This window comes from Coffea arabica, chromosome 3c (genome assembly GCF_036785885.1).
Source record: "Coffea arabica cultivar ET-39 chromosome 3c, Coffea Arabica ET-39 HiFi, whole genome shotgun sequence".
NCBI classification, from domain to species: domain Eukaryota; kingdom Viridiplantae; phylum Streptophyta; class Magnoliopsida; order Gentianales; family Rubiaceae; genus Coffea; species Coffea arabica.
In genome coordinates this window covers 13372263-13384666 of record NC_092314.1, presented here as the reverse complement: position 1 = coordinate 13384666, position 12404 = coordinate 13372263, and the positions used below count along the sequence as shown (strand labels likewise).

Genomic DNA, 12404 nt, shown 5'->3' with positions numbered 1-12404 from the left:
ACCCAACTCGTTCATTAAATCGAGAATCTTATTAGGTTAAGGATTATTGGTTCAATCATTTGGCTAGTCATTTTTTAAGTGCTATTGATTGTGATGTCATAATAATTAATATGTTATTTGTATTATCATGTTGACTAATCAAATGAATCTTGTAAATCCATACTTAGTTAATCAATAGGTGAGATAGGTTGTGTATGGATTACAATTTTCTAGAGTTTTTTTTTATAGAAAATGCACTGAGCGATTTGATATATGTGATGTAAAAAAGTAATTGAGAAACGTACTCACGGAAAACGTAGAAATTTTTTGGTAGAAAATCCCTTTCCAAACAAGGTCCGTATTTTGTTCATTATTGATGATAATAGCTTAAAAGTTGAAACAGTAATACAATATTGACTAACTAAATATATTTTTGCAATCACAAAAATCCAAGAACACAGGAGAAAACTAGATAATAACAAACATACATACTAAAACAAAAAAAATTTTAAAAACTAACTTTGATAAATCATGAAATTTTAATGATACAAAAATAAAATTACTCATGAATTTATGAATAACAAATGAAAAGTTGTATAAAAGTAAGCTGCAATATGGATAGTTTAATTTTTAAAATAGTCTAGTTGATAGAAGGTATGAAATGTAATAAGAAATTTTGAAAATTTTAAACAATTTAAAGTTAAACTGCAATTTTTAAAAGATCATATGACACCAAACTAATATTACACAAATATTGGCGACAAATATTGTCGCCTGTCAGATGATGTCAGGGTGGGTCAATGCTTTTCTGAATGAGCACAAGAATCGAGATGGTTTAAATATCTGGTTCAACGGTTCATTGCTCGAGTAGGAAGATTTTACTAGTTTTTTTTTTTTTCTTGCAACACTTTTTTGACTCTTTCTACATTTTAGTTATAGCCAACTCAAAAAATAACATAGTTAATAGCTCAATCGATTCAAATGGACAGTCCAGATTTATTTTTTCAAAATTGGATTAAACATCTGTATTTTGTGGCCTAGATTATGCAAATTTGTCGTCGACAATCGGCCCTAATATTTTTACAATCTGGATTTTCCCACGAGCAAAAAATTTAAAATTAGAGTTCAAATACTGCCTCTTAATTCCGACATAATCCACGCATATTAGGTTTTTACATCTTCAATATTGAATTGTACAAGTTCTTTGTGGTTATACCAAAGAATATTTTGGGTTGGTAGATATGCTTGACACCCAAAATCTTCTTTTTTCTTGCTTAAATTTCAATTTGTAACCATCTTGCCTGTTTTGAATGCACAAGTTTCTTCAGTTTGATGGATGCAGCTTCTTGAATCTAGTCAAGTTTTGACAGTTTATTTATTCTCGAACCGATTGTGTTTGGATAACCATGATTTGGTTTCAATTATTTGCTTACATCATAAATACAATTTTCAATACATATTTTATCTTTTTAATTATTTTTCTATCTCACATATATTATATCACATCACAAATAATATTACAATAATTATTTCATATAATTATTTCAAATAATCTCCTATCCAAACACAATAATTCTTCCCACTAAATTCAAGTCCACCTCTAGGGTCCGTGTTTGACAGTGTCTTTATACTAATACTACGTTAACCTTCTTTTTGTGACCTGTAGTCTTCCAATACCTCAAAGACTTGAACATAAGTCGTTCCCTGAAATGAGTGGTGGCTGTTTTCTAGACAAGCAACAAGTTGAGCTAAAATCCTGTAGTACAAAATTCACACTCAAGAATATGGCCATATTTCTTCTAATTAATACCCCAAAGGCTTGACCATAAGTGAATCTCTGAATTTCATAAAAATCAGCAGAGAATTAATGGAGCCATCCACCATGCTCAAGGCTCCTCTCCACTCCATTAGGTCTATGCCTAGAACGGTTTTCAACCATTTGTTTGCTGGAGTTTACACAATTGCTCTTCTTTTCCTACTCTATCACCATGCATTCAAACTCTTCTCCTCCACCACCTTTCCATCCTTCTTCATATCCATTTCCATGTTCATCTCTGATCTTCTTCTAGCTTTCTTCTGGTTTACAGCCCAGGGATTTCGAATACGTCCCGTTACTCGTGAAGTATTCCCAGAAAACCTGGAAGAAATGATAGACAAGAAAGATTTTCCAGATATAGACATCTTTATATGCACTTCAGATCCGTATAAAGAACCACCAATTGATATTGTTAACACAGCTTTATCAGTTATGGCATATGATTATCCGGCAGAGAAGCTTTCGATTTATGTTTCTGATGATGGAGGCTCAGAGCTCACTCTCTTTGCTATCATGGAAGCTGCTAAATTTGGAGCCCATTGGTTAGCCTTTTGCAGGGAGAATAAGGTCTTGGACAGGAGCCCAGCTGAATTTTTCAGATTACAGGAGACAGAGATCTCTAAGACTGAGAAAATTAAGGTAGATTTTTAACTTCAAATAAACTAGTAATGAAAACTTGTTTTTGTTACACTTATATATATATTCTTGTTTTTGTTACACTTATATATATATTTTTTAAGTTTTAGTCTTTTTTTTTTAGGTCAAATCTTTTTCACTTGTCTTCATAGCAAAAATAGTTGCCAATTTAAAGTGTTTGATGGAGGATGGATTTTCATGCTTGCACTAATTCTTAGTACTAAGGGCAAAATATTCCACTGCCTCTCAAACTATTACAAATTACTATAACCTTTAGCCCTTCAACTATTAAATGAGCAATTTTAGTCCTTTAATTAATAAAAATATCTCCTCATAATCCCTTTTGTGATCTTGAGTCGTTACGTCTAAATAAAATATCATCAAAAGTGTCAAGAATCACCTCCACTGTTTTGTTGAATATAGCGATTCATGTTGACCAAAGGGTTATGACTATATTTTTTAATTAGTTAAAATGTTAAAAGTACCTATTTAATAATTAAATAGTCAAAAATTAAATTTTATAATAGTTTGAAAGCTACCGAAACATTTTGCCCTAGTACTAATCTTGTGGAATTTCTTGAATGGCATTTTTATTCTTTTTAATTTTTGAGTTCATTTCTAATTAATCTTGATAATACCGCTTTTGTTGACTGGATAATTCATGTGAATAGAGTGTACAAGTTGTGCCTGAAACAGAAAAAAAGAAGTGGTATTTAATTGGTCTAAGAAATGGTTGTCTAGTGCATGTAACATTTTGCCCACTAGACGCTCAATGATGGAAAAGACTTGTACCATCAAACAATTGCTAGAAGACCAAGACACTGATTGGTCACCAGTCGGAAACAAAATTAAAAAGGCCAAAAAGATGATACTGATATTTACTTGTAGTTGCTTTATGCACACAAAAGGACAATGAGAGCATTTAATTAGACACCCTGTCACACTCACTTGTATTTTTTTTTTTTTTGTCGCAACGGTAGAAATTCTATAATCTAATCATCCTAATCTATGGGGAAGGGAAGAAGAACTCGATATGATAGAGATTTCATCGAAAAAATCCAACTAAGGCTGCCACCTAAAGTGGCAATTTGGTAGGAGGCAAGAGTTGAACTCCTGACCTCCCATTCTACCAAGAGAGGTGGTGGAACTCTGTGGTTGTCACATCCACTTGTAGGATTATTTCTTTTTAAATTTCATGGATTAGCATTTTTTTTTTCCAAAAAACTTTTTTGAAGTCTATAATAATAACTTAAAAAACACACACAACTCCAAATACAACTTACAAAAATAAAATATAATAGAATAACAAAAAATTACCAAATCCTAAAATATTTTCTTCTTTCACCCACCACTGTCACCACCTCTCTCCTTCTCCATCTTCACCGCCCATCCCTTCTTTCGCCTCCTCTCTTTTCCCTTCCCTCCCCCTCTTTCATTTTCTCTCCTCCCTATCCTCCCCTCCCTCTTTTCCCCTAGGTTTGGTTGCAACCACTACCACGAGATCAAGGCCAAATTTTTTAATAAATTTTTTAGAAATGCTATAAAAAATATCTAATTCATACGGAGCTTGATGTACATGATGACAAGTTTTGATTTTCATTTCTACTGCTTTCTTTTTAATAGGAAAAAAAAAAGAAGAAGTAAAAAGGAAAAGCCATAAGAGAGGAAATGACTATTTCAATTTGTCCTCTATCCAGGTGAATTACTTAGAATATGGCCATTTGAAAAAAAATCAAATATTGATGTTTTGGAATGGGTGTCTTAATCTATAGCTGTCATGCCCATATGGCATGATGGGTCAAGGAGAACTTTTTTGAAAATACCCAAAGGGTCGTCGTGCTATGTAGGCGCAACGACTGACAATTCTTTTTTTTTATTTTTTTATTTTATAAGAAAGGCTATTGCGCGCCCAAAAAGCTAAAAAGTTTTTTAAGCCCTGGCCTGACAGATTTTTTTTCAAAAGGCCACTTCTTTAAGGCCCGACCCTTGTTTTAAGACCAGTGGTTAATGGCTTGGTGGTGGGTGGTTGGTCAATGGTTCGATCTTTGTTTTTCACAAAAAATTGTTATAATATGTGACGATTTTTATTGGTTATTTTCGATAGAATTTCTACTCATATCAAGTCTCCTCCCCTTTCCCTCTAGATTAGGTTATAGGAATCCTATCATTGCGAAAAAAAAGCACGACGCACCATTTATAAAATGTTGTTTTGTTAAGAGTTTTGGGTTTATTAAGTTTTAGGGTCTTTTAAGGTTTATTATTAAAGGGTTAAGGGTTGGTTAAATTTATTAATCAAGAGTTTGGGTAGTGTGACTGTTTTAGTTAATAAATGGTTTGTTAAATTTGTTAGTATAGTCATCTATAACTTACTTACTTACTAAATCAACCATAATTGAATCAAAGATAAAAAATTACTACATGAATTGCGATTTTTGTATTTAAGAATTAATATAAAATGCAATTGTGTAAAAAATTTAAAATATATTCATAAAAATTAGTAATTGTTTCTAAAATACACACACATTGAGGGTACTCTCATAGGCCATTATTGGTATACGATACTTATGCTAAATGATTAAACCAATTAAAGCGGTTATAGATTTACTTATACTTCTTTTCATTAAATAGACTCTTTTATCCAATTGTAAGGTTTCATCAAATAAGTTGTACTTTTGTATTTTAAAATATTTAACGTTATTCAACTATAAAATGATCAGATTAAACAGAAATAGTAGAATAGTAAATTAAATGTCAAATAATGAAAGAGTACATTGAATGGATGAGAATTAAAACATTGTAAAAGACAAGACAATATCAATTAGGGATATAATTGAGTCGAACCGAATTCGAGTAGTGCACTAGAGCTCGACTCGAGTTAAAAAACTTGGATTCGAACTTGAACTCAAGTACCTCGAGCTCTTGAAAGTTAAGATTGAGTTCGATCTCGATTTTATTTTGCATAGCTCAAGTTCGAATTCGAACTCATGCTTATCAAGCATAATCGAGCCTAATCGAACTTAAGAAATATAAATTTATATTTTATATAATTTTAAATAAGGGACAAAATAGATATTTTATACTAATAAATAAAAATTTAAAAAACATATCTATGTGGAGCTTGATTGAGTTCGATTAAACTCGACGAGCTTTCGACCTTCACATATTAAATTTGAGCTCGACTCGTTAAGTAGGTTGAATTGCTCAAACTCAAGTTTAAACTCGGTCAATGCGAGTTCAATCTCAAGTTTTGACCGAGCAATCTCGCGAGTTACTCGATTAAGTTCAACCCGTTTGCACTCCTAATATCAACACCTCGCGAGTTTCTTGGCCTAATCCTTGTCCTTAACCTTGTCACGAGGTTTTGTTTTTCCAAACGGCCATACTCTTAAGGATTTAGCCTTCTATCCAATGGCCTCCTTATAGTATTGCTCGTCAAACTCTATTGTTTGTCAAATCGACCCTTAAGATTTTTTTTGGCTGTGGTCTTGCCAACTTCAAAATGGATTACATAAACCTATGAGACCTGATTAATATTAAAAAAAGAATCTAAGAGACCTTGTGAATTACAAAATATTGTAATATTTGAATCTTAATTAGATTTGTTCTAACTTCAATTTTTTCTAGTCAAATCACTTTGTCCAAAGTAAGTCAAATATTTTGGGTTGATTTGAAGACGTTTTGAAACTCGAATTGGACAACAACTTGACCGAACTCAAGGGTTAGAGTTCAATTATTTCAGCCGGTTGGACCAAGTCAAAAAATCAAAAAACCGGATGAAGTCATAAATATATTGGGTTTATTTTTAAAATGTCTATTAAAATAAAAAAAACCTATGAATTATCTCCAATTGTGTTTTCAAATTTTAAGTTTATAACTAAGCTCATAAGACATATTTGACTAAATATAGAAATTAAGATTGTAATTGAAATTAAAAAATGTAAAAAAAATATTTATGATTGTCCTCGTCATCCAAATATAAAAAATAACTGCCTACATAAGCTTTGACTATCAAGCTCACGTCAAGAAAACTTAAGGAAAATTAAAAAGTAAAAAAGAATCATAAGAAAACCCAAAAAAAAAATAAAGAAATTTTTTTTTTCAATTTATCACGATTTTTTTTTCGCGTTATTTGACCAGGTCAATTGCCATCCGATTTCACCAATTAATTTGGACTAGACAACTAGCTGATTCCTTATTCAACAGATTGAGTCGACTAGTCCAAGCCGAGTTTCAAAATACTAAGTGCAAGGCACACAATACTAAGATGGTAAGATAAATTATCATGCATTAAAGTTTTTAAATACAAAATATTATCATCATAAGTGATTGTTAATGGTGCAATTGCATTTTGTCATTTTCCTGTCAAGAAAAAATATGGTTACATTCATGCATTTCCTGAAAATGATCTTGACCATGTTACAGATAATGTACGAGGATATGAAGAGAAGAATAGAAAACGTGATTGAAAATGAAAAGGTCGCTCAATATATCACCAGTCAGCAAGAGCATGAGGCTTTTAGCCCATGGACCAAAACATTCACTCGTCGAGATCATCCAACAGTGATTCAGGTTTATTGCCCTTGAATTATTTCTTAGAAGCGTAACAATATGAATTTGACCCAAACCATGTACATATCCATGGTATGCACACACATGCAACTATTGTACATATATACTCATATGGAATGCATAAAATATTATTACATTTTTAGGTCGGTCCAAACACTGCAAGTGGAAAATGCGTTTAAATTTAAATCCAAACCACAAAATCCAGTTCTTGATTTACTGATCTAATTTATTTATTTTTGCTCATTATTAATCTATTAGATCATCAATTTTTCCTGCGTTGACGGTTTTTTTTTTTTTTTTTTGGGGCAGTTGGATGTTACTATAGCTTGGCCTCTAATTCCAATATGACCATGTTTTCACTAGATACACAAGATATACACATTTTGTCATGTCATGACCAAATGTCTCAAGCAATAGATTTTTCAATTGCATAGAAATTTAAGCGCAACGGATCTTCTATCTCATATCCTGTGTAACTCTCTGTCCCATTTTTTATTATATTGCTATTTCTCCTTCATAAACATCAAAGTTAAGTGACTAAACTCAGACTATTTTGCGAACCCTTACCCTAATAGTTGTACTAAAATGAATTAAGGACGAGGGTTGAAATTCCAGGAATAAGGGACTTGAAGTTTAATCCCACCTTTTGTCATCAAATTTTTTTAATTCATTACTAAATTCCTTTATTTATTCCCATTTTATAGCTTAAACCATGAAAAAAAATCCACGCACTACCAGTATTTCACATGACACTCATCATCATTTAATAATGGTATTCTCAGAGCAACAAGAATGCTCTTTCTTATTTGATTTACAAGAATTTGAGCAGGTTTTGCTTGAAAGCGGCAAGGATGTAGATGTGTCAGGCCATTCTATGCCGAATCTCGTTTATGTTTCAAGAGAGAAAAGCAGCTCTAGTCCGCATCATTTTAAAGCTGGAGCCTTGAATGCCCTGGTAAGATTCCCCAACAAAGTTGAAGATGTTCCAAATCTTGCAGTTAATGTAAGGTATTGTTTAGATTGCAGTTTTCTAAGAAAAAAAAAATATTTATGTTTTCTATAAGTATGTTTTTCAATTTTTTTTTACCTCATATACATAAATCGTCATTTTCCAAATCTTCTAAACAAAAAAAAGAAAAATAAAATTTAAAGGAAAAGTCTCGATAAAGTGAGACGTAGTTATTATTCATTGTAACTAGGTGTTGTATTCATACTTTAATAATTTAGCTTTCACCAATTTGGTGAATTTGATTTACTCAAACCATTTTACTGGCTCTAACCGTTTAATTTCTATTTCTTTCTTGTCTATATAGCTTCGAGTATCAGCCCTTATGACAAACGCGCCTATAATTCTTACCCTAGACTGTGACATGTTCTCCAACAATCCCAGGACACCATACAATGTGCTCTGTTACTTCTTCGATAATTCAATTAGGCCTAAATTGGCCTATATCCAATTTCCTCAATGTTTCCATGGCCTAAACAAGAATGACATCTATTCATCTGAGATGCAACGTTGGTTTCAAATCAATCCAAAGGGGATGGATGGACTAACAGGCCCTCATTGCATGGGCACTGGAAGCTTTTTCATGCGTAGAGCTCTCTTTGGTGGTCCATCGGCCATGCTACAGCCAGAAATGCCCCAGTTGAGCCCTGACCATGTTGTTAGCAACCCCATCAGGTCTCAGTAATTTTCTTTCATTCTTTTTTCCCTTCTTTTTAACAGGATTAACAGTGGACTACACTTTCGATGACTGGAACTTGATCAACTTGGAATGGAACGTATTACCAATTATGTTGCGTTTCGGTGTCACTTAGGTCTCAGCATATTTTAGAGCTGGCTAACACTGTGGCAGGTTGCAATTATGAGTTCCAAACCAATTGGGGTGAACAGGTATGCGCCTTTCTAAATGATACGACCATTGAATTTAATTGAACACTTGGGCTTTATTTGAATCGAGGGAAAATTGGGTGGGAAAGTGAAGTGCGGAAAAGTAAGGTAAAGAAAAATGAAAATCTTTTTCCAGTTTAAGTTTTGTTATCAAGAAAAGTTTTGGAGGAAGATGGGAAGTTAGAGGTAATTACTAAAATTTTTTCCTCTAATCATTTTCCTTCAAAATCCTACAAATTTTGCAAGATACAAAATGCAAGAAAGTGCAAGAATATGATTGACTTCTCTACTAATCAAAACACGCATGAAAAAAAAACTTTCCTTCACTCTCCTACAATTCTCGTTGCAAACAATCACTACCTTGAGGATTCAAAGAAAAGTCAATAGTAGATTGTCCTCGCTGTACCAACTCAGCATAGCTATGCACTTTTTTATAGGTAAATTTGACCGAAATAATTTGTTTAATTTGGAAAAAATATCAGATTGGCTTCAGATATGGCTCTTTAGTGGAAGATCTCTACACTGGTTACCGTCTTCATTGCCAAGGATGGAAGTCTATCTTCTGCCAACCCCAAAGGGCAGCATTTTTGGGTAACATACCGATTTCTCTCCTGGATGCACTGAACCAGCTTAAGCGATGGACAGTCGGCTTCCTTGAGTTTTCATTCTCCAAATACAGTCCATTAACCTTTGGTATACAAGCTATGGGGGGGCCTCTGATGAGTCTTGATTATATACAGTATGGTTTCTTACCTCTTTGGTCAGTTTCCATCACTATATATACCTTTCTTCCTCAGCTAACTCTCCTAAATGGTATCTATATCTTCCCGAAGGTATGTATGACAACAGTCCAAATATCTGCATTCCATGATTTACTGAAAATTTTGAGAAAGCTTGTTTTGTTATCTACCCTTTTGGTATTCATCAATCAATTTGGTATTAAAATGTTGAACCAAGTTTTAAACGGTACCTAATCAAGATTTCAACCATACTGAGTAAATGTCCTTTGAACATGGCGAAAGTACTTATAAATGTTCACAGACCAAAGAACATGAAAGGTTGAAGGAGTTCTGACATATTAATCACTGATAGTCTCAAATACATTTTTTTACATGATATGCTGCAGGTAACCAGTCCATGGTTTTTCTTGTATGCTTTCCTATTTCTTGGGGCATATGCACAAGACTGTTTAGAATTCCTATTCAGCCAAGCAACCCTAAGAAGGTGGTGGAGTGAACAGAGGATATGGCTCATTAGAGGACTGACATGTTATCTTTTTGGAACTCTTGAGTACCTCATGCAAATATTGGGCATTGCTACACATGGATTCAATGTGACAAGCAAAGCAGTAGATGATGAACAAAGCAAAAGATACCATCAAGGGCTCTTTGAATTTGGGGTTCCCTCACCAATTTTCTTGCCATTAGCAACCGCAGCAATCATAAATTTTGCTGCCTTCCTTTATGGAACAATGCTAGTTCTCAAGGGAGGAAACACTGAAGATGTTTTTGTTCAGCTGTTTATAGCTGGTTTTGGCGTGTTAAATTGCTTGCCAATCTACGAAGCCATGATTATCAGAACTGATAAAGGAAAGATGCCTACCAAGACTACCATCACTTCAATTATTATTGCATGCGGTCTTTATTTAGCAGCTTTTCTCATGCTACAGATATAAATATAGTATGCTTTATTTTGTCTCTTGTAAACCTATTCCTTCGTTGGAAATAAAAGTTATTGTTGTGTGTAGTCTACATGAGATAAGCAATTCGACAAAAACTGAAAAAGGTTATACGTCTTAGTTGTACCGTGAGATTGTGGTTAAGTTAGGGGTGCAAATGAGTCGAACTCAATCGAAAACTAATAATTTGCGAGTTTGCTTGATCAAATTTTGAGCTTGAACTCGCGTTGACTGAGTTCGAGTTTGAGTTCTCAATCGAGCTTCATATATGTGTGTCTGTGTGTGTATATATTAATTTTTTTTATTTATTAGTATGAAATGACTATTTTGTCAGTTGTTTAAATTTATATAAAATGTAAATTTACATTTGTTAAACTCGATTAGACTCCATTGAACTTAATTGGACTTAGTTTGCACGAACTCTAATAAGTCAAAATAAAATCGATCTTGGTGAACTCAAGCTTGAGCATAACTCTAAATTTTTTAACTCGAGTCGATTTTGAGTGTACTACTCGAGCTCAATTCGACTTGATTGCACTCCTAGACTGAACTGTCAATTAAACATATCCATCTTGTTTTCATTTTAATACCCAAAACAGGGCAAGGAAAAAAAAAAGCCAAAAAATTGCACAGGACAATTTCCAATGATAAACGGTCTTTTCCATGCAACACGAAATTGCACATCACACTACAGTTATTAAACAGGGCACCTCAGTGGTTCGACCGGTTGACTCGGTGAGCAAGCCACTTAACCAGATCTTAATTGGTAGTTTTACCGGTCAAAATAAAAAATTGGTCCGGTTCAATCAGAAGGTAAAAAATTCCATTGTTTTTAACAACTTAAAAAACATTATATTATTATAATATTATATTATAGTCCCACCGGTTCGACGAGTTGATTCCCAGCTAAATCACTGCTGGTAGAATCGTCTCCTTGCTGCGTTGATGCCTAGATCGGATTTAATAGCTATCCATTACATGAACGAGGTGCCAGCTTTACCTCAAATCCCCAAAATTCAAACCCACATCACAACTACGTTTCAGTTCCCTTTAACTGCAATAAAGACCAATGACCAATAGAATGGAACTACATGTGATTCAAAGAGCCACGATGAGTTTCTTTCCCTTTGAAGCAGACTCTCTGACATCAACTTCCATACAATGAACTTTTGCCTCCATTCGTGCTCTGCGCTCTCATCTATTTGCATAATCTTCAGCAAATTGTACTTGATTTTCTATTGTCAAGTCGTTGAAATACTCCAGGTATGATTTCAACTGAACAATGACAAATTTCTTCATTCAACCACTACAAAAATTTGCATCCTTGGCCCTAGAAAAGAGTACATTGCCATGAATGTCAAATTTTTAATTCAAATTCAACGATTTTCACGAATCATACCCCAAGCAAAGGACATATTGCAGGTTTCCAGCTAGGGTTCCCACTAGTCCTTGAAGTCCCTATAATGCTTCTCAACCTACATTGGTAGACAAGAGGTGTTAGGTTCTCTCCTGGAATTGTTTCGCTTTTGATCCATCTTCTTCACTGGAAATCAAGAGTCAAAAGAAGTCCTAATTTGAGAGGAATCTGAGGAAGATGATGATCTACTACTACTCTTATTAAGTCTTGATTATTTGATTTCTATATGGAAAAAAAAATCGTTAACTCCATTTGCTCTAACAATAGCAATAAATAAACAAAAGTATTTGAATTTGATGCTTTTAATGTTCAAGGGCCAAACTGATATACGAAATAGATGAGGGGTCAAAAGTTTACTATTAAAATAGTTTAGAGCAAACTTCATCTTGAGCTAAATTTTGTCAAATTCCATCTCGAA

General features: G+C 33.4%; 1 protein-coding gene across 3 annotated transcripts; it reads left to right on the top strand.

The window, feature by feature from the left end:
• Positions 1–1674: 1674 nt before the first annotated feature.
• On the top strand, positions 1675–10637 carry LOC113734691 (cellulose synthase-like protein G3). 3 transcript variants are annotated; one of them, XM_027261335.2, is made up of 8 exons: positions 1681–1890; positions 2067–2434; positions 6854–7000; positions 7830–7955; positions 8314–8681; positions 8819–8894; positions 9374–9724; positions 10018–10637. In XM_027261335.2, exons 2-8 carry the CDS (start codon positions 2126–2128, stop codon positions 10564–10566), a joined length of 1926 nt encoding a protein of 641 aa, XP_027117136.1. In that variant the 5' UTR covers positions 1681–1890; positions 2067–2125; the 3' UTR covers positions 10567–10637. The 3 variants fall into 3 exon arrangements, with proteins under 3 accessions (XP_071938394.1, XP_027117135.1, XP_027117136.1); XM_072082293.1 differs by having other exon boundaries at positions 1675–2434; positions 7830–8008; positions 8391–8681; XM_027261334.2 differs by having other exon boundaries at positions 1678–2434.
• Positions 10638–12404: the final 1767 nt, after the last annotated feature.